The sequence below is a fragment of the Cetorhinus maximus genome, chromosome 1 (genome assembly GCF_964194155.1).
Source record: "Cetorhinus maximus chromosome 1, sCetMax3.hap1.1, whole genome shotgun sequence".
Classification (NCBI taxonomy): Eukaryota; Metazoa; Chordata; class Chondrichthyes; order Lamniformes; family Cetorhinidae; genus Cetorhinus; species Cetorhinus maximus.
In genome coordinates this window covers 93,269,686-93,292,796 of record NC_135879.1, presented here as the reverse complement: position 1 = coordinate 93,292,796, position 23,111 = coordinate 93,269,686, and the positions used below count along the sequence as shown (strand labels likewise).

Below are 23,111 nucleotides of genomic sequence, written 5' to 3'. Positions count from 1 at the left end.
TCCAGCCAAGCTGACACCTCCTCCATTGAAGAGCTGGAAATAAGCAGCCTGGAAGACCCATCACAGCGCTTATCCACACCCTCCACCAGTGCAGAGATACACACTTGATGGAACCTACATCTAGAGCAGGCTCTGGTTCACAATCTGGTGGTCACCACATGGACACATGTCCACAGCAGCAGGAGGCAGGTTCAGCTGAGCTCCCCGGCACTCGGAGGACTACTGGGGAAGAAGCACCTGTGAGGTCCGAGTCAGATGACAAGCCTCTGGATCTGGCCTTCCAACTCATCATGGAGAGTCAGTAGAAGGCGGGGGAACACCACACAGAGCTGTTGGAAGCCCTCAACAGAGTGACACGTGAGTTGGAGGAGTGCGTCTGCCTTCTCTCTGATGGAGTGGTGCACACATGTGCGCATATGGAGGTCTCCATGGTGGATGCCCTGGAGACCCTGGTCCAGCAGAACACAGAGATGTGTGCAGGCCTGCACTCCATCGCAGGAGCCATGGTGAGTTCCTGCAGTGGCAATGCAAGAGGGAAACAAAACAGATGCTCCTTCCCCTCAAGGAGTCAGGCCGGGGCCCTCGGGCATCCGAAGGGAGGAGGAGCAGCAGCTGGACACCTCTGTGTCATCCTCTCAGGAATCTCAGAGGCTGTCCTCTCCCTCGGAGTCCCCTATGCCTGTGACCCCTCAACCTTGTACTCTGTCACTGCAAAGGGAGCAGCTGGCCAACGAGTGATTCTGGAGGGAGAAGTGTGTGTGTGGCAGGGCCTTTTGGAGTTTCGTGCAACACTCTCCACGCACGTGGACCCTTCACGTTTCACACTCACCTCAATGTCCTGAGCATTTTGAATGCTGCCTGCTGGGGTTCACTTTCAGTTGTCCATCTGAGCTGACCTGTGTCTCCGCCCACCCAATGATCACATTCCCATGCAGCATCTGATTTCGCCCACCACGACTCTCGTTTCACTTTTGATTTGGACAGCATAGTTTCAATTTGGTTTTTTGTGCGCTCACGCATCAGTTCCCCTCCCCCAGTCACCCATTTCCTTTCCTGCATCACAGCTGACACCCCTGGCATCACCTTCCACCTCCCCTCTGTGACCCTCCAGCCACAACCCTTTTCCTTCAGGGATGTCCAGGTGAACATGCACGTTCCCTTCCTTCCCGAAAATCCCACCTCCATCCACATTCACCTCCCCAACCTCCTCCTTCCCACGCCCAGGGTACGTGTCTGCCTCCGAGTCCCCATCAGCCACCCTCGCTGTCCCTTCTACCACTACTGTCGAACCCTCACCCTCCCACCCTACTGCCTCACTCTGCCCTCAATCATTCTCACCCTTCCCTTCTTCCATGCCCACCCTCAGTCTGCTCCCCAGGAGGCTGTCATGGACCCATCAGACCACTACCTTGCATGTTCACCTGGACATTCACCCACCGGACCCATTCCCCCACCCCAGAACCCCTTCCCCGCTCTAGACCCCTTGCCCCCACCTTAGTCCTCCCACCTCCGGACTATTTCCCCACTTAGTTCGTCCCCATTCCTGACTCCCTCAGACGACTGTACTTCTTCCTCCATCCTTACTCCCTCTCCTCTCTTCAATCCTTCCTCCCTCTGGACTGCTTCCCCTCTCTGCACTCCTTCTCCCTTCAAACTCCTTTCCTTACACCTTCCACCCCCCCCTTACACCTACCTCCCCAGTTGCCATCTTCTCCCCCATTAACCCCTCCTCCCCGTATTCTCTCCCCCTCCTAACCTCATTCCCCCCGAGACCTTTCTGCCCCCCCAGCCTCGCCCCCCAAAACCTTCAATCCCCCCCTCCACAACCGCACCCCCCCCCGACACCTTCATTCCCCCACCTCCAAATCTCACCCCCCTCACACCTTCATTCTCCCCCTCCCAACCTCATGCCCCGATGCCTCTTCCTCTCCCAGTCGGTCCTAGGCCTTCTTCCGCCCCTTCGACCATCATCCGTTGTGAGTATCAACGTTGACTTTCCAACTTCCATGAGCTGCTTCGCAGCAGAGCCATGTCCATGAGGATCCACCCAACATGCCATGGACGTTCCTCCAGTGTGCTGTTGCTGTCGGGCTCCAGCATCTGCTCCTCGGATGTCCGCGATGTGAGCAAGGCCCTGGTGGTAAGTCCCGACTTCTGCACGTCACACTTATCAAGATGTGTTCTGCACCGGCGTGTTTTCCCGCCGACGTGGGTGGAATATCCAGCGATGGGGGGGATGAGTCCAACGGGCTGGCCTTATAATAATATGCAGATGTGTTTCAATGAGGTTCCCAACACCTGATGGCGGGCAATGTGGCCCACCATCGGCAGGCTAAGTGGGCGATTGCAAACTGGTTTCACGACGTCGTGAAACCGATTTTTGGCCTTTTCACTATATTGTGCGCTCACGCCCGACAGCAGCAGGCACGGAAAATCCCGGCCAATGGGTCAGAGAATCCAAGCACACGGCAATGTTTAAATCTGCAAAAAGCTGCTGAATAAAGCACAAGGAAAAGCAAAGAAACTGAAAGCTACAGGTAAAATACTGGCTGCAGAGAAGACACAGCTCAGAAAGGCCCACAGAAATGTTCAAATCTGCTGAAGGTTGTTGAAAAAGGAGAAGGAAATGCAAACAAAGGATGCAAGTAAGATACTGAGTGAGTTAACATGGCTGCTGTAAAAATCCCCCTCCCAGCTCCTACTGTAATGAAAGGCAATACATGGCAGAATTGGCAGATTTTCTACTTGCAATGGCAAAACTATGAGCTAGCAACAGACTTAATTGACAAGCCGGAACCAATAAGAACAACCACACTTCTAACACTGCTCTGGAGGGACTTCTACAAAGTGTATACCACTCTAAATCTAATCGACAAACAAATAAAACAGACGGCAGAGATTTTGAAAGCCTTGAATGAATGCACAGAACTCCGAGTGTATGTTTTCTATGAATGCTATGTCTTCAACATTAGAGCTCCAGGTAAAAACGAGACCATTGAACAGTATGTGACTGCAGTAACACAGCTTACAGAACCATGTGAAGTCGGACAGTTAAAAGATGATCTCATTAAAGATAGATTAATCTTAAGCATTTGAGACCCCTCAGTGAGAGCAAGTCTACTGAAAGATGAGGAACTGATGCTCAATAATGTGATAGACGTGTGTAGAAATGGGGAAGTTGTGAAACATCAGCTAGAGCTTATGTATGGCAGAGCAGACCAGGAGATACATTCTGCTAAGAGACATTCCAGGTTGAAAGAGCAGAGCTATTGTAGACAAAAGGCAGGATGCAAATACTCTGGAGGACATCACACAAAGGAAAAGAAGGATTGCACAGTGTGGGAAAAACAGAGTTTTAACTGCAAGAAGCAGAATCATCTTGCACACAAGTGTTTAGTGAAAAAAAAGCAAAACAAGCCTATACAGCTGGCCACAGGAGAGCTATCAGCAGGAGGGTTTGATGAAGAACTATGCACGATATAATAGGTTGGTTCTGTCAAGTCTGTAGGTGAGAAATGGTTTGTGACTGTTACATTGATGAAGGAGAGTATCAAGTGAACAAGAAGTGTCAGACACTGTTGCGTTCATGCAGCATAATGACCTTCACAGACTTGTGCGAAGTGGCACAGCCACTTATCTCAGCTGAAACAAGTCTAAAACTTGGACTGGTAATGCTCAACATGCAAACAGAGAAAGGGCATCAAAAGACCCCAAAATAGGGCCACAAAAGACTCCAGAGGGAGAGCAAAAAAAACCCAGAAAGGGAGACAGAAGACCCCAGAGAGAGAGAGACAATATTCAGGTAAACCGCAAGATGGTTGCCAAGCCTGTCCGTGCAATGAAATGCATGAACCAAAGTTAAATGGAGCAGATCTACAGGAAAAGGTTCACATCAGAGCTGAATTGGAAGATTTGAATTACAAGATTCAAGCTGAGTATATACCTTTGAAAATGCACAATAAACTAAAATCTTCAATGAACCAAACTGTGTGAGATCTCAACAAATTTCAGAGATGACACAAAGGTACCAGGAGGAAATAACAACCCTCAATTCCACAGTTGTCAAATCAAAGCGTGAGTTGAAAAACCTCAACCAGGTGTCAGCCAGGCAAACAGCAGGCAGAAAAGGCACGCAAAGAAGTTGTGACCCTGAAAGACTCCTTGAAGAATCAACATGTAGCCATGGAAAAACATGAGGAGCTACTGACATGATCTGGAAATCATCAACACAGCAGAGGCTGAATAATAGGGCTAACAGTCGTTAATTCATGAGAACAGTGGGTAACTTGGGTAACTCTCAGTTACACATGATAGTGCATACAAATGTGTCTTCTGTTTGCAGGGAAAAGGGGGATGTTTGTATCTTTGTTTGGTATGAAAAGGGAGATGTTTGGGTTTGAAATGCAATCATTTCTACATGTCCTATCCGGACTTCTGTAGTCTCTGCCCACAGACGCTTGAGATCATTTCAATAAAGACCTACAATGAGAAAGCAGTGAAAAGCTCTGCTGTCTTTAAAAATGAAACACATCACACAAGTGCCAGACAATGACCATCTCCAACAAGAGAAAATCTAACCATCTCCCCTTGACATTCAATGGCATCACCATCACTGAATATCCCACTGTCAACATCTAGGCGTGGGGGGGGGGAGCGGGTTACCGTTGACCAGAAACTGAACTGGACTAGCCATATAAATATTGTGGCTACAAGAGCAGGTCAGAGGCTGATAATTCTGGAAAGTAACTCACCTCCTGACTCCCCAAAGCCTGTCCACCACCCACAAGGCACAAGTCAGGAGTATGATGGAGCACTCTCCACTTGCCTGGATTAGTGCAGCTCCAACAACACACAAGAAGCTTGACACCAGCCAGGACAAAGCAGCCCGCTTGATTGGCACCCCATCCACCACCTTCAACATTCATTCCCTCCACCACTGATGCACACTGGCAGCAGTGTGTACCATCTACAAGATGCATTGCAGCAACTCACCAAGGCTCCTTGCGCAGCACCTTCCAAAACTGCGACCTCTACCACCTAGAAGGAGAAAGGCAGTATATGAATGGGAACATCACCACCTACAAGTTCCCTTCCAAGCCACACAACATCTCAACTTGGAAATACATCACTGTTCCTTCACTGCCGCTGAGTCATAATCCTGCAACTCCTTTCCTAACAGCACTGTGGGTGTGCCTACAACATCTAGACTGCAGCGGTTCAAGAAGGCAGCTCACCACCACCTTCTCAAGGGCAATTCGAGATGGGCAGTGAATGCTGGCCCAGGCAGCGACACACACATCTTGTGAATGATTAAAAAAAAACCTTCAGTAAAATATCACAGCATCTGCCCTTCCAAACTTGGGTTGTATCTGAAGAGAGTATTTTCAATTGTATAACATTAAGGTGAAGTACTGATGGTTACAGATTTATCACTGGCGGTATTAGCATTTTAAGGTAATGAAGTAAGAGTCTCACACAGAAACACAGCATTAAGCACAATTCATTGCTAGTGTACTAAATAAGTTGAGTGCGGACATCATAATATAATGGACACCCTATGCGGATGATGATGGTGTACACATAAGATACCTGTGGTTCGGCTTAAGGCTAATTAAACCTGATAATAACTCCTCAAGAGATGAATTTCTAAACTTGCAGCAGGTAACTAGATAGAGTGGATGAGAAGGACCTAGCAGAGACGGGGGCAGAGATTTAAAGTGACTCGTAGAAGGATTAGAGGTGAGATGAGAAAATATTTTTCTCCCAGAGTGTGGTAGGAGTCTGGAACTCTGTCGAAAAGGGTAAAAGAGGTTAAAAACCTCAACTCATTTAAAAGGTGTCTGGATATGCACCTGAAGTTCCATAACATCCAGGGCTATGGAAAATGGCTCATTTTTCAGCCAGCGCAGACACAATGGCCAGTGTGACCTCCTTCTGTGCCGTAAATTTTTCTACATTTTCTAAATATCGAAAAAGGAGGAATGTGCAGGGTAGTACGTGAATTGCTTCTTAGGAGAGCCAGCAAAGGCACGATGGACTGAATGGCCTTCTGTGCTATAACAATTCTATGATTCTATATAACATCAACACAACATCTTGCAAGCCTGGCTTGACATAGGAAGCTACCTCCCCTATAGTATAGAGAGCATTTAACCTTTTAGCCTGCATTAAGAGCAATCTTCAGTTGTGATACATAAGTGACACCTGATAAAAGTTACATGGGGAACTGAGGATTGAATTGAACTGCTTTTGCATTATATTTGTAAATGCAATGATAATTTTTTAAAAGTTGTTTACTGATTAAACTTAAACGCCCCTTATTTTGTAAAGTTTTGTTTTTGGTCCGAAAAAGCATATATTGGCTCACAGGCGACTTCACCCAATCCTTTGACCCAAATTCAAGAAAACAAATCTGAAAATAAGAAAGTCTTTGTACTCATGGTGCATAAAATATGAACATGCTAATATGTTAAGCTTGTCTTGCCATTGATATTTAGTTTATTTCTGTAGGAACGACTCAGTCATATCGGACCGGAGGAATTTGTTCAAGCCTTTGCACACAAAGACACTTTAGATAACAAGGTACGGTTTGTCTCCGTGGTTACAAACTAATACTGTCCTCTGTGTTCTTAAGGTCAAGTTCTTGCTTGACAGTTGCACTTACAGACTGTTTTTAACGTTTCTTTTTCATCACAACATTTCTGCTAGTTTTAATCTACTTACATTAACATTTCAAACAGCCCGTCCTAGTAAAGCAACTTTTGAATCTCTCATTAATTTCTGAACAGAGGTGTTGACAAATGAAAATCCTCCCAGGACAGAGTACAGAGCTTCCCCATTTTGTCACAATGCCACAAAGAACGTTTTATTATACTCTAAGTTTTTTTTTCACCCATTGTAAACAAGAAGGCTTAATAAAGAGGAAATATGAGTTTGATTTTATTTCTGACTAAGTAGACTCAGACGGCGGGATCTCCCGGTCCCACCCACTGGCAGGATTTACTGGCACTGCCAAAGTCGATGGATTTTTTGTCTGGCTCGCTGCATTTTCCGGTCCCACCACAGTGGATCCTGCCTTGGCGGGTCGAGAAAATCCCGGCCAGAGAGAATATAACCACTTTTAAAATGGAATTGAATAAATACTTGATAAAAAAAAGAACAGAAAGGATTTAGGACAGAACAGAGAAACATGATTGTGGTGAATAGCTCCTGACACAGACACAGTGGGTTGAATGGCCTCCTTCAATGCTGCAGATTTTCTATATGTCCTGTTAAAGAGGACAGGTCCAGTATGTCAAATGATCTTTTTTGCTATTTATTCATCATTCTGATAGATCACACCTATATGGATAAAAAAAAACCATAAGGGCTTTGATGTATTGCAAGTCCAATATGACATTCAGCCAGACACCAGGAAAGGCTTGGTCACGTGTTACTTGATCTTGGCCAGGGCAGTGGTAATAAGGGATACATCTTGTCTCTGTATTTTTTAGTGGAGCAAAACAAAAAGCCATGATTCCTATTCCTGTTTATTATCCAGTGACTGTTGCTGAAGGTGCATTTGGGTGCAGAAAGATCCTGCCAGGTTGTAGTTGCCCTGCAAATAAACAACCTGAGACATCTACTGCTGAGGCTTGATCTGCAACAGTGGCCACTTTGGTGAGCTATCCACCTGTGGAACCACACCCTAACATAAATCATGGTTTCAGGAAGCAGAGGAAACAAAACTGGAGGGGAAAATGTGTCAATTGTGTTCTCTGTTTATATCCTCAACCATTTTATTGGGTGAATTTTAATGGGCGCACCTGAATTTGAAAAGCAGTCATCACAGCATGCTGTAGTATTATAAACAGCTGAATTTATTTCTAATTGTGGTTTTCAGCAGAAAATTACCGACTATACAACCCTCAGCCTGTAGGTACCACACTTTGGACAATATTCAGTGGGGCCTGAAGGAGCAGGGAACAAGGTGGGTGGCGGGGGGCGGGGTGGTGGGGGGAGTGGAACTTATTGGGCAGGAGCCGAAATATGAGTTTCCTGACATTGGGTTGAGTTTGAGAAATTCAGTCAATGGTGTGCCAGCAGCAGAGCGGGCACCATGTTGCGCAGTGGTGGGAACCTATTTACCATGTATTTGTATACCATGAATATTCATTTAATGGGAACTTCACCAAATTAAGTCCTGCCTTCAAGATGAAGACAGTGACACACGGGAAACTCATGCCTCCTGTTTTCTGACAGCTTAAATGTGGCATGCACCAGGTGAGATTGTTCAATCTTTGTATCTGAGCTGAGGTTTTGTCTTTGTCTAACTCAGTAGCACATGGGAGGGGAGCAGGAGAAGCTGGATTGTTCGGTAATGGGAAGGGTGAGGAGGGAAGAGGGTGATGGTGGTCAGCTCCTCAAATGCCCAACAGTTGAGCTGGCAAGTGGGTGATGGTGTTCGGGTCCTCAAACAGCAGAACAGAAAGGTGCTGGCATGTGTGGAGGTTGGGTGCGGGGAGGAGGTGTCCAAAGGGAGCCAGGCTCCAGCCTATAGGGCTGATCCTGTGTGTCCAAGGGAGGCAGCTGTACCACACATGCCAGTCAACAATCAGGGAAGGGACATCATGCTTGAAGCAGGACAGGTCCAGCTGGAGGGAGGGCACATCAATGGTCTCTGAGGGAGGGCCAAGGGCTGGAAGGTCAGGAGTGAATGGGGAGCATCGAGGATGAGAGATGGAAAGTTGAGGGTCACTGGCTCTGGGTCAGGGATGATGGATACTCCAAGATGATTGGGGAAAGGATCAGGCTGATGATGGGAGGATCAAAGACAAAGAGAGAAAGTTTGAGGGTGACACTGGGAGGGTGGAGGAGGATGGGCTGTAGCTGCAGGGTCACACTGTGCGTATCCATTGACATGGCTGCTAAGAAAGTTTGAGCTCACAAGCTTCACACAGTTCACTTTATGGATTTGCAATGGGTCTGATACACCTAATATTTTTGCATCCTCAGGCAGTAGAGGAGGGGATTCACCAGAAGAGGGCCTTGGTTGTGCTAGGAAGGAGTTTCATTCCCTTAACTTCTGGCTAAGCAGGTGTCCGCTAGTTTTGCAGGGAGCTCTTATGACTCATACATTTTATGGAACTCCCAGCTGCCACAACCATTTGAAGGTTGGATTCTGCTATCCATGAGGATGTGGCTGATGACACGTGCATCACCCCCACAGCTCCATGGATGAGTGTTACAATACAGCACAAGCATGGACCAGGGCAATCATGGAGCAGACAATAGGGTTGCTGAAAATGCGCTTCCACTGCCTTGACTGATCCGGCGTATCATTGCAATACACGCTACGGAGAGTGTCCAAGATTGTCATAGTTTGTGCATTGCCCAATGTTGCATAGCAAAGGGGAGAGGAATTGCCATGCAAGGACATGGAGGAGTTGCTAATCTCCTCAGGTGATGATGACGAAGAGGAATATGAGGAAGAGGACAGAGATAACATGGCACCTCTCCAAAATGCCAGGGCCTTGTAGAGGCATGCCAGCACCATCAGCGCAAACCTCAAGTTTATCTGTTTCTCCCACCTACATGACCATCAGTACCTCGCCTTTAACTTTTGCCTGATCTGAATGTGCGCCCACCTCTGCCAGCCTCTATCTGGAGCTACCTCACTACCCACATCATCTACCCCTAGAAGGCCAAGGGGTGCGAACCTTTATCAGACATGATAAAAAGAGATGACTTCCCCCGAGGATACCGGCTTTGCGCAGGGACAAAAGTTACTGAAGCTATTATGAGCCATTTTTCTGCTCCTTGCTCACATTAACAGAGCGTGTCTGCACGATCGGCACATCAGTTCTCATGCTTGTACATAATCTTGGCCAATCTCCTTGGCATGTCATTTATGGGAAGGCCAGCAAATGCTGCATGTTCAGTGATGTTGCATTGCCTCGAGAATACAAACCACATTACACACATTATCATCCAGTAAAGACTGATTTCCAATTCACTGACCCACTGTTGCCTACACTAATGAGACGTCCTTCAGTACCTTCATTCAGCAACAATTGCCAATCCTGAAGCACGACAGTGCCATATGTCCTGTGAATGAGGGCGTCCCAAAAAATGCACAATACACACAATAAACAAAATATAATGTGATATATGTACATGTGCATAAGTTTACAGTGTCCCAACAATGGTGCTGCTACTGTGCTCTCATTATGTCTTAATTCTTTTCTATACACCCGCTTTGCCCTGGTGCAACCTCAACACCAACAGATGATCGGGGAAAGGCTGCTGGGAGCAATACCCCGTTACCTGTGATGACCTTGGCGACATACTCTGGTGGTCAAACGCTTTGAAGGTCCCGGTCTATTGGGGGTCTCCTGCACAGGTGCAGGGACACCCTCCTTGGCCCACCTACTGGAGTCCCTGAGGTCACTGGCAGAGGGGATGAGGAGCGAATGATCACCCTGGAAGTGCACTAAGAGGACACCCACTAGGGGGCTGACTGGAACTTCCCCCTCTTGGTGCGCAATGGCACCTCCCTGTATCACTGAGGTGAAGAGGCACCTGGAGGGAGATCCAAGTGCCTCGTTCCCTTCTGGCCTAGCCACTGTTGTACTCAGCCCATGACCAGAATGACAGAATGCAGATCCTCGCACATGTAGGTTGCATGTTAGACCTGGCTCTCATGGCAGTTGCCCACCTCTCCTTGGAGGAAACCAAGCACTCATATGCCGGAGCCAAGGCAGAAGTTAAGGCTTGGAAAGACACCATATGTGCAAAGTTCTGCATAGTCTCTGGCGCCTCTGCCAGGTTTTCCCCAGCCTGTCTCTGCATCTCCAGCAGGCTTATTGTGGCTGAAACCAGAGGCCCGTCATTAGCCTGGATCTCAGCAGAGGCCTGATCCCCAACAGTCCTCCCCCTGGCAGGGACCTCGGATGACTCAGCCTCCCACAGCTGCCGGGATGTGTTGTAGGGTGATCACCTGCATGTACTCCTGATTCTATATACGGACCCTCCTTGTGAGTGAAACTGAACTGATGGAGGATGAGGATGAGGCAGATGACGGTGCATCCCCTGGGTGTTCTTGGTCTTCATCAGAACTAGAGCCATTGATTTCCACTGTAGGCTTTGACCTTCTTTACCTGTGGTGATAACCTGCAGTGAAGAACAAGGAGAAAGACATTAAGCAGAAACTCAGTTTATCAGGAAACCAGTTTCACACGTCTCTCTAATGCGCTGATGTCTGAACACCAGATTGGGGACATTCTCACTCTACTGCCTGACTAGTCCAGCCTCATGTCCACAATGGACCAGCCGCCCTGCTCACCTGCAATCGCCATGGCTTCCTCTTCACAAGATGGTAGAACCTTCAGGTCAGCCACTCCTCCTCTGGTCTTGGCCCTTTCCCTGGCATTGAAGGTCTCTGTATACTGCATGACAAAGTGGAGATTTAGTGGCATGTCAAGGGACATGGACCTCCATGTTACATCCAGGCCACACAATCTGACTGGTACCCAATCACCTTATTATGCACAACTGTAAGATCATAAGACGTAGGAGCAGAAGTAGGCCATTCAGCCCGTTGAGTCTGCTCCGCCATTCAATGAGATTACGGCTGACCTGATAATCCTCAACTCCGCTTTCCAGCCTTTTCCCCATAACCCTTGATCCCCTGACTGATTAAAAATCTGTCTATCTCAGCCTTGAATATACTTAACGACCCAGCCTCTACAGCCATCTGTGGAAAAGAATTCCACAGATTGACCACCCTCTGAGAGAAGAAATTCCTCCTCATCTCTGATTTAAATGGGCAACCCCTTACTCTGAGATTATGCCCTCTGGTCCTAGACTCTCCCACAAGGGGAAACAACCTCTCAGCATCTACCCTGTCAAGTCCCCTAAGAACCTTATATGTTTCAATAAGGTCGCCCCTCATTCTTCTAAACTCCAATGAGTACAGGCCCCACCAACTCAACCTCTCCTCATAAGAAAAGCCCTTCATCCCTGGGATCAACCTAATGAACCTTCTCTGGAATGCCTCCAATGCCGGTATATCTTTCCTTAGATGAGTGGACCAAAACATGAAACATCACTTTGCTGCCTACCCTGGCTGATCAGAGAAGGTTGTTCAGCCTATTGTGGCACAGCACCCAAGTTTGTGGTTGGACCCCACAGCTACTCAACTCCTCTGTGATCTCCATTCAGGCTGCCTTGGTCAAGCAATCGGATTCCTATTGCCCATCCCTATGGAAGAGTACCTCCTGCTGTTCCTGGATGGCCTGGAGGAGAACCTGCAGGGAGACATCACTGAACCGCGAGGCTGTTCTGTCTGTATGCAGACATGTTGCTGAATTGGGGCAGGGTGGGAGGTGTGTGTGTGATGGGGATCCAGAGGATGATTTGCCAGATGAAAGAGGGCCTGATGCGGGATAATTGATGGGAGATGTCAAAGGGGATGGTGGCTGTGAGTTGAAAAAAACTTAAATGGCTCTGCAGGTTGAGTATTCAAGTTTGGCACCAGTCCTCCCTACCTGCAGAGACTGGAAGCTTGTGGAGGTGGGCCTTTTGTAGCTCCCCCAAGCTGAAATTGATTCAGCTGATGGTGGAAGTACACACTTCCTGCCCCCGCTGCCCATTGTACGCACTTACAATTCCGTGTTTTGTGGCTGATCAGAAGTGACACCCATTTGCGATCCCACCGTTGGGAGCTGCGCTCTTCCAATTAAATTCCACCCATTAAGCGCTGTGCCAAACCAGGCTGTTCACTGTGCTGCTATTTTTGGCTGTGATTAAAGAGAATGAGAATGAATTGATGAGCAGTAGTACACTTAAAAATAGCATTAGTCTGCCACTGTATAAAAAAAAGTACAGGACTAAGAAATCAAGATGTGCAATTTATGTAAAGTGTTAAATCCAGGGCAGTAGGTGGCTATACCACCATGTTATTTTAGCAGCACTTCAGTGCTGTACTTAACAAAATTAAAACGCCGAAGCTCTTAACCTCTTTTACAGAGGGAATGTGATATCGCATGAACTGCATTGTTGAACTATACATAACAAATAATGTTGTTATCTTTTGTCAAGCCTAAAACTCAGCAGAATGGGATAATTGCTCAGCTGATGAGATTTGTAGTGCACAATGTTGATTAATTCTACAAAATGTTTGGAGATACCATTCAAAGCCAGTCACTTGTGGTTGTACTGATATTATGGGAATTTTGGAGGAAACTGACCTGCTAATGGCACAAACTATATTTTATGCCTCATTTATGACAGCAAGAAGTGAATCACTGGGTGGTCCAACTTGTGCTTTAAAAAAGCAGTGCTGAAATCAAGATCCATTGCACAGTTTCCTGATCAAACACATTCTTTTCCAGGACCTCAAAATTATGTAAATTCCTTCCTTGCCTCAACCTTCCATTCATTCTATAGCCTGCAGGCTTTTAAAACTCAAGTTTGACACCACAATTAAATCTTCCCTAAACCTCCTCTGTTCCAAAGAAAGCAACCCCAGCCTTTCCATCTATGCTCAAAGCTAAAATTCTCCATTCTTGGCTCATTAAGCTACTCTTTATCCTCTCAATTGTGATCACAGCCTTTAACGTGGTGACAGGAACTACACAGTACTCTAGCTGAAGCCTAAATAGTGGTTTGTACAGTTTAAGCGTAACTTCCCTGCTTGCATAGACCAGGCCTTGGCCAATAAAGGAAGTACACAGGATACCTTCTTAACAACTTTATCTATCTCTCCTGTGCATGTGCACTCCAAGATCCTCTTTTCCTCTACGTTTCTCAGTATTCTACCATTATTGTGTATTCCCTTGCCTAATCATTCTCCACAATGAATTACCTCACACTTCTTGAGATTGAATTCCATTTGTGGCTTTACAGCTCCACCTCACCAGCCTATTGATAATTTCCTGCAGTCTATAGCTTTCTTCCTCAATATCAACAACACAACCAATTTTTGTATCCTGTAAACTTCTTCACCATCCCCTCCTGCACATTAAGGCTTAAATCTTTGTTATGTATCACAATCAGAAATGGACAGCCTTCCATGTGCATTTTGTAGTAGGCATGACAATATTATTTATTAGTGGGGCATTGGGTTGGGGTCAAAATCCTGCTCAGTGGGGGGGCAGGGATCTGCGACAACCCTGCTCAGTGGGATAGAGGCTCAGCTGAAATTCAGCTAAGTGGGGAGGGGCCAGCTGAAACTCTGCTCAGTGTCAGCTCAGGGATGTCAACATTTTGATCAGTTAGGGGGTTGCAATGATCTGTTCTTTGTGTGTGTTTGAGTTCTGTGACAGTTTTTCATCCAGCCTCACTTCTGTCATTTGTGCTCTTGAGGCTTTTCCTGCCCTTCTGTTCTCTTCCTGTTGAGCTTGGGTGCCACTTGTTTCTCTGATTATGCTTTTTGTAGATATGCCAAAAATCAGCTTTTAAGATTGTCCATTAGTTCTTTTGTTCACATTTACTGTTCTTTTTCCAATAACAATTTCTGATCTTTTGATTTTCAAGAACCATGTTAATTGATTTATTCTAAACATCACAGGCCTATCACGTAACTCACGTAACAGTCTTATGGCGATATGCCAGAGCATTTATGCCATATTTTCACAGGCACAATAGCATCATCAATTTTGGTGCTATGAAACCAAATGTTATACGTTTCATATACACTTGAATGTCTTTATCTTCAGTTGAAAATCAATATCAAAATATACCATCATGAATTGCGATATAAACAACTCCTTTTATAAAAAGAGTATGACCCACTTGCCTTACATCACATGTTTATGATATGTCTTTTAATCTCGCAACAATATTTACTGGTATGTTTTTATAGGGATTGCTATGCTTTTATTTGTGAAATGAGATGGGAGTATTCTGATTCTACATGTTCCATGTGAAAACTTGTTTGCTTTTATTTTTATTTCAGACCTGTTTTAATGATATGAAGAAAACAAGTAACCTGGAAGCATATGTTGAGTGGTTTAACAGACTGAGCTATCTAGTAGCAACAGAGATTTGCATGGTGAGTCAGCCCTTACCGCGTTCCAACATTGGAGTTGTTTCTTTGTGCCTGTCACAATAATTGTCTCATTATTATGCATTTCAACTGTGAATTCCCTTTAGTGAAAGGTAGTGTTTCATCTGAAATCCAATTTTCTCATCTGTCATTCACAGCCGGTGAAGAAGAAGCACAGGGCACGAGTAATAGAATATTTCATTGATGTAGCTCGGGAGTGCTTCAACATTGGCAACTTCAATTCCTTGATGGCAATTATTTGTGAGTATTGCTCATAAACTGAGATTTAATGCATACAAGACAGATCAATCAAGTTGGTAGATTCTCATTAAATTCCAACAGAATTATTTGTAAAATGTGTCAGTGATATGCTTTCTAAATTGTAATCAATCAGCAGCATTGCTATCTAGACACATGCCAAACAGTCAGACCATCCAGCTCTAGATAAGCTATTCTATGTGAGTTTAATGATCAGAAAATAAAAGGAGAAAAAATAACAACCTGTTAAATCTAGAAGGATGTATCAGCTAAATTTATCAGATTTAAATTGTCAGTAACTTTGACACTGGGGTACTTTGAACAAAGCACTCCTATACAATTTACATCTTTTGAGCTAAGTTAATGCAGTGTTACCAACAAGGCTAATCGTGTACTGGGTTGTATCTCAAGGGCATTTGTGTATCAGTCAAAGCAAATTATACTAACATTTTATAGATTATTGGTTGGGCCACATATGAAACAACATTTGGAAATTGTGAGCATCTTACCTTCAAGGTGACATTAATGCATTGGAAACGGTCCAGAAGATGACTGACAGGGATAATTTGAGGCCTGAGAGCTCACTGTTATGAAAGCAGACTCAATGAACTGATTATTTTCATTCATAATTGAGTGCAGACTCAATCTAAGTTTCAAAACACTGACAATAAAAGGTTATGTAGGCGCAGGTGAATTATTCAGTTTGGACTGTGGACACAAAGTTGTAGAGTATAAAAATAAAATCAGTCACCTTCAAGCAACATTTGAAATTAGAAAAAATACTTCCCTGAACAGAATAAATTTTTTGTGGATTAGATCACCAATTGAAACAGATAACCATATTTTTGAAAACTTTAAAAAGGCTGGAGAAAGACATATCTGGTTATAGAAGTGTGATTGATGGTTCGAAGTACAATGCTACGATAAAGAACATAATGGTCCCTGAACTTATGGGACTGGTGCAATTTCTGTGCCAAGGAAGGTCAGGGGTGAATATGTATTTTGTACGTTTTACCTGTGCTTAACAGGGAGAAACATTCCAAAACATGTCTTCAGAACAGCAAATAGACTGGATTGAAATGCTAATTATATGTAAGCTAGGAAAAGAAAGACTTTAATGAAGCACGTGGTTTTTCTTGTCTCATTATACCTTATTTTACGGGTGCTGTAGGTACTATTCAGTGGCTAAAATGGTATCTACGATGTGCACGTGCACTTTTGCAGCGGACACCATTTTGATGCAGGCATTAGCACACGCACTCCTATGCGCCTGCTGGAAATATATAGAGTGCACATTACCACTTTAAATCTCAACCTTCCAGCGAGTGCCCTCTCTTGATCTTGCATAGCTGAAAGCCAGCACAATATAAGAGATCAGCAACTACTTAAAGGTTAGTTGTTGGTTGATTTCTTCCAGTTGTTGCTTCAATTCTACAACAATTTGGTGCTTTCTGGATAAAAGCAAAATACTGCGGATGATTGAGATCTGAAATAAAAGCAGAAAAAGCCGGAAAAACTCAGCAGGTCTGACAGCATCTGTGGAGACAGAAGCAGATTTAACGGTCTGAAGAAGAGTCACACGGACTCGAAACGTTAATTCTGTTTCTCGCTCCATAGATGCTGTCAGACCTGCTGAGTTTTTCCAGTATTTTCTGTTCTTATACTGGTGCTTTCTGGAGTTGTTCAAAGCTGCCAAGGTCTACAGGGAATGGTGCGGCAGGCGATCAAGAAAGCTTTGCCAACTTCAATCCGGAATTTTTCAGCCCCTTTGGCGGCGGGCATCATGGGGTGGGGGTGGGGGGAAATGATGTGGCAAGAAGGCCACAAGTCGGTTTTACGCCGTCATGAGACCGATTTGCAATCGTCTGCCTCACCCGACAATGGTGGGCTCTGCTTCCCACTGCTGCACATCAGGAATGTCATTTTAATACTTCTACACCTAACTATAAGCCCTGCTCACTGGAATCATCCCCCCATGTCAAATTCACTGCCCACCTTGGCGTGACTTAAGAATGACATGCTTCACGACTGCCTTTAAAAGTGTACACCTGGCAACCTGAACTTCGAGGGGAACGTGGAGGTGAGTGCACACAACCTTGTGCAGCAAGCATTGCCTGTAGGGCATCAAGGAAGAGGCACCACGCATTCACAGGGGGCACAGGCAAGCCACTTTTTCCAAGCTGCCTTTCAGTGCAGTGCGGGGGCAAGGGTTCCAGCGTGGGTCAGGACAGGGAAGGGTGTGGAAGGCAGCACAGACTGAAGGAAATACTCAAGCACATGCTGCGAGGAGGGGGTGGGTGAGAGAGAAGCTTGGAAAAGTTTGTCAAAAGTGAGCATCACCATTCAGCTGCAGCTCCATTGACATGTTTGGAGCCGGGCCTCTGAAGCTTTCCTGTCCACTCAAGCAATGCAAAAGCATGAAAGAGCTACCAAATGCTCCAGAACTTTCCACCCCTCGGGCGCAGACTGCAAATTGATGTACGTTTTAAGGGGCAGCAGAACAATTGGCCATAATGTAAAGGCAAAATACTGCGGATGCTGGAAATCTGAAACATAAACAAAAAATGCTGGAAAAACTCAGCAGGTCTGACAGCATCTGTGGAGAGAAAGACAGAGTTAACGTTTCGAGTCCGTATGACTCTTCTTCAGAGAACAATTGGCCAACTGGACAAGTAGTACAATCCCCTTGCAAAATGTGGCCATAGCACAGTCACTGGTGGAGGCGCTCACAGCCCCTTGTAATGTCTTTATGAAAGTTAGAACCAGCATCCATTATGGTTCAAGCTAACTTTGATGGAGCAAATGATAGCCATATTGAAAATGACTTTCCAGTACCTTGACAGGTCCAATGGAGCACCGCAATACAGTCCCCAGAGGGTGCCGCACATCATCGTCGCTTGCTGTGCGCTTCACAACCTGGCGCTGCAATGGGGGAGGATCTGTCTGAGGAGGAGCTGCATGTATGTTTCGATTAGGAGGACTTCGAAGGGGATGACGATGATGAGATCCTAGAAGGCGAAGATGCCGGTGATGAGACCATCACACTGGCCAGATGAAGCAGGAAGCTTGGGAGGCCCTCATAGCTGCTAGATTCATGGAGAATGATGGCAAGATGCAGTGAGGACAGTCTTGACATCCTCACCTTGCATCTGTGAACGTTTGATTCCTGCAGTGCACATACCCTCAGTGCTCAGGCTCATGTTATGGAAATGCAGTGGAGGCCCTGATAGTCGCCAGATTGCAGGAGAATGATGACGACATGCAGTGAGGACACTCCATAGATCTTCACATAGCCTCTGTGAATGTCTGACTGCTGTCTGGCTGAGGGCAGTTCACCGCCACCGCCCCCCAAGCCGGATTGGTGATGTTCCTCCTTATCCTGCAGTCAGAGAGGGATAGAGGACATCAAGGCGAGCCTCCACTGCATCCAAAAAGCACTCAAGGGACGCGTTATTGAACCTGGGGCTGCAGTCTTTTTGCTTTCAGGGCCATGTCTTCTGTGCAGCAGTTGTGGGCTGGAAGCACTGGGATGTGTGCATGTGACTGCAATTTAAATATGGCACCCAGCGTGAGGAAGCAGCGAGGTGATGGCGTGGGGAGCCATCCTTTTCCTGGGAATGCATAATTAATACGGCGGGTTTGGGCCAATAAGGCGTGAAAAACCGCCATTGTGGCCGGCGGGTAAAACGACGCCCGCTACCATACTACCATACTTGGTGCAAATCTGGGACGAATTCCACCCAGAGGGGGAGCTGTGTAAATTGGACAGGCTGTTTGGTTGATCTGGCTGTCATGGCTAAATAGCAGGCAATGTGAGCAAGCTGTGTGGTTGGGGGTGTGGTGAAGCGTACGAATGTCCGGTGTGAGCCCTGATTGATAGAGATTATTGATAGTTGAGTGATTATTGATAGCTGAGGCTAGTGGTGCAATTGATAGGATATGACATTTGAAAGCGTATCCATTGACCTTGACCACTCATGTGAGGTCATTGAACTTGCAGTACTGCATCCAATTCCTCAGTGTTTCACTCCTGACATTGACCTCCATGGCTAGCTGCTCCCACTGCCTTCTGAGCATGTGTGTAGAAGGCCCCCAGGCTCCTTGCCCGCCGAGGCCTACAGTGCAACTTCCAAAAACCTTGCAGCCCACTCTCTCTCAGGCTGTGCCATTTTCCTGTCTTTTCCAGGTAAGATTCAGATCACAAAGAACCCCCAACACCTGCTCCAGCCACAATGTACCCCTCCTTTAAGAGTCACAGGTTAGCTTTAACCAGTGAGGGTTCACTTTACCTGATAGTAGCCACTCATATTAGTTTCCTGCTCAGGTGTCCAGACAAGCAGCAGCATCATAAGCACACAGAGTTCGTGTGCTGCCTGTGTTGCAGTGAACAGGCTCGGATTAATCACAGATCTCAATCCCTGTACCCATTTTCAGGGACCATTTAGCCCCTAATGTGAATATAGAGAAATGTTCATCATCATCTTTTTTGATAGACATTACAATATGCTAGTTCACACCACTGAACGAGATATTGTTAGCAAAGTACATCTCAATTATCCCTAGAAGCCATGTTGCTAACCCCTCTCTCTATCTTCTCAACAATTTTGAATACGTATTGCTCACTGAGGAAGCTCATCCTTTTGCAGTGCATTAACTAAACAGGGGGATTTCAATTTTTCTCTTTCCAGCTGGCATGAACATGAGCCCTGTTTCTAGACTAAAGAAAACCTGGGCAAAAATCAAAACAGCCAAGTTTGACATCCTTGAGGTAAGTACCATCAGTACAATCTATAGCCCAAGGCTACTTTAACCACATGCGTTTATCATTTGAAAAGTATGATCTAGGGTACAATAAAGATAATAATGAGTCCAATTTAAAGAAAGATACTAGGCACCACTCACTGAATTAATTTCTGTTCATTATCTACTATCGCAGATTTGCCAAGGTGCATCAGTTAATATTTATGACCTAATTAGTGATTATATGCTTTCAGTGGCTCTAATACCACTTTTTCATTCAAAACATAGGGGTTGAGTTCTCACTAGACTGCACTGGCCTTTCCAGCATAATTTGCCTGAAATTGGCCAAACCAGTGCGAGATCAAGGAATTTTAAGCACAATGCAAATTGAGTTTCCACAGGGCTTTGCACAGAACTTGGAGACCATCCTTTCAAGCATGGACATGATGGCCAGCGCTTCCACTCTGGCTTAAAAAACACTGGGCAGGAAGCTGTTTCCACCCACGAAACTGATCACATCCCCAGATTAATTAATCACCATGATGTGTTTCCAATAATTACACTCATTTGCGACCCTTCAAGGAAGCTCTTTTGGTTAATGTTTTTTAGGCACAAGGGCAGCTTTTAAAAGTTACTAAATATTTGATTTACTAAGAAACTGACTGCAGTTTCTATCAATTAAACAAATAAATGCGTCTGTATAATTTTTTGAAAGTCACTTTCAGTTATTTAAAATCAGGTTACTCAGCAGTGATGGACTAGATGGCCTTATTAAAATGCTTACTTTTTGTGATAAACCCTGTATTAATGAAGCCGAACCAGGTTCCTACTCTCAAATATGAAAAGGAATATGTTTCAATGCAAGAAAAGAAAAAATGAATAATTTTATTCTAAATGGTGGACCGATTGCACTGTTTCAATGAATATGTTACCGTTGTGATTATATGACTAGGTTTGAATGAAAATGTGAACCACGGCTTCACTTCAGAAACTAGTCCAATTTGGACCCAGGTTGCCAATAGCACCTAAGCATAAACTCTACCCTGTAATTTTAACTGATGTAGCTGATTTGTTTCATGTTGTAGTTTTTATTTTTTTAAGTAATGGTGCAAAGAATATCAATTTATGGTGTGGCAATATGAGGTTAGTGCAGTGTATTACCAGGATATTGTAAATAATAAATTACAATAAAAACCACATTTATATAGGCAAAGTGTTGTTGAACAATTGAAATAACATGCATAATAATATGTTAATATCCATAAATGACACCAGTCTGGGCCCACTGTTTTACAAATGCTTGCTTGTGCTACACTCAAATATTTTTGTAAGCTTTGCTCACTCGCTACATTATTTAAACCAGCTAATACCTCACCAATTTTAGTTTTAGTTTAAAACAAAAACAGTTATTATTTTCTTATTTCATTAAGGTTCATACATCATGTTCTTTTTTGAGAATGAGACAGCCTTTGCCAAAATTGCTCTTGGTACTCTTTCATTTGCCAATTTCTATCTCCTGCTCTGTCGGGATGTACTTTATGATCACCAAATTGTCCATTTGAAATCAGAAATCCATGACATTTCATGATTGGAAACTTGTGTATGATAATTCTCCCATGTGTTTTTGTACACTAAAGATTGACCCAGCTCAAATAAATGTTCATTGTTGCCTTTAGGATCCTTATAAGATGTTTATTGTTAAGAACAAATATAATTTTATTTTCAGGTTGATCAATTAGAATACACTTTGTAAATGTTAATCCTGATATACATATCACTGAATGTACTTTTTTAATCCTCAGCATCAAATGGATCCTTCTAGTAATTTCTACAACTATAGGACAGCTTTGCGAGGAGCAGCTCAAAGATCAATGACAGCCCATAGTACCAGGGAAAAGGTAAGAGACAGATACACATGGTTATAACATATTATCCTATTGTAGGGTCTTGTGATTTCTGACAGGACTTAACATTAGAAGTGTTAAAAAAAATAAACAGAGCAATCTTGAATTTATTGGGCTAGATTTTGTTCCCAGTGACAAAGGAACGGAATTTGCCATTCACGTCTCTGACAGCTACTCATTGACGTTTTTGAGGGCTTGTCAGCAGAGATTTCCCTGAACCAGGTGTCTGTTTCGATACAATGCCCTCTATGGGGTCGGGTCTGCTTTGCCTGTGAACGAGACAAGCAGCAGCAAGGTTCTTCAACCAATCAGACTGAAGAATCGTCATTGAGACATGCAGAGCCTAAACCAGGAAATATGATGCAGGAAATATAAATTATATTTAAATCTTGTACAGAAAGCGAAATAATGATTGGAAAAGACAGATGGGATGAAGGTAAAGAGATAAAAAATATAGATAGGAAAACTAAAACGAATTGTGTTAATTTTTAAAAGATATTTCCACTACTGCCAATCTCCTTTTGAAAGAATGAGACTCCACACTTATTTAAAAAAATTCTTCAGGCCAGAGGGATTATTCAGAAATAATTATCATCTACTAGGGTGATAAAATCTCATTTACCCTGAAATGCATCAGCTCTAATCTTTTCAGCCAGTTTTAGTGCAGAGGAATTGGGCGAGTACAATAGGTTCACATCTTTGCAGACATTTCAGTGCCGTGTCTTATCAGCAGGGGACCATAACTACGCTTGCTGTGGAGGAACAAGGAATTAAATTTCACTGCAGACGTGAGAAAGAGGAATAGGGTTTATTTTCAGATCAGAAACATACCTCTGGTAGGAAACTGATTAAAGTTACAATTTTCACAAGAGTTAGCCCTTAATTGGTATGGAGACAAGTTTCCTGTATACTTAGAGCCAGTGGGAGTGGGAACAGAGGCAGGATAGATGAAGTTTAGGATTCATTTAGACACCCCACAGCAGCCATCACTGAGGTCGCTGTTTGTCCTGAGGGAGAGATCAGGTTTTTCCAAAACCTGCCACTACGCCAGAGGGAAGGAAGATGAGAGCCAGAGGCATGGCACCCAGGGCAGGGCAGGGCTGTCCATTGTTTCATCAATACCGACTGAGATCTAATGTTGGAGGCTGTTAGGGAGAAATGGCCCTTCTCCCATAGGATGG

The 23,111-nt window shown here is 44.7% G+C and overlaps 1 protein-coding gene across 2 annotated transcripts in view; it reads left to right on the top strand.

Annotated features, from left to right (window-relative positions):
- rasgef1ba (RasGEF domain family, member 1Ba) overlaps positions 1-23,111 on the top strand; it is a 100,043-nt gene that overhangs the window by 50,201 nt on the left and 26,731 nt on the right. For both annotated transcript variants that reach the window (XM_078543865.1, XM_078543855.1), the window contains 5 exons: positions 6,511-6,582; positions 14,939-15,034; positions 15,187-15,289; positions 19,975-20,054; positions 21,829-21,924. In XM_078543865.1, coding sequence (XP_078399991.1) covers positions 6,511-6,582; positions 14,939-15,034; positions 15,187-15,289; positions 19,975-20,054; positions 21,829-21,924 — 447 coding nt within the window. The remainder of the gene's footprint in view (positions 1-6,510; positions 6,583-14,938; positions 15,035-15,186; positions 15,290-19,974; positions 20,055-21,828; positions 21,925-23,111) is intronic.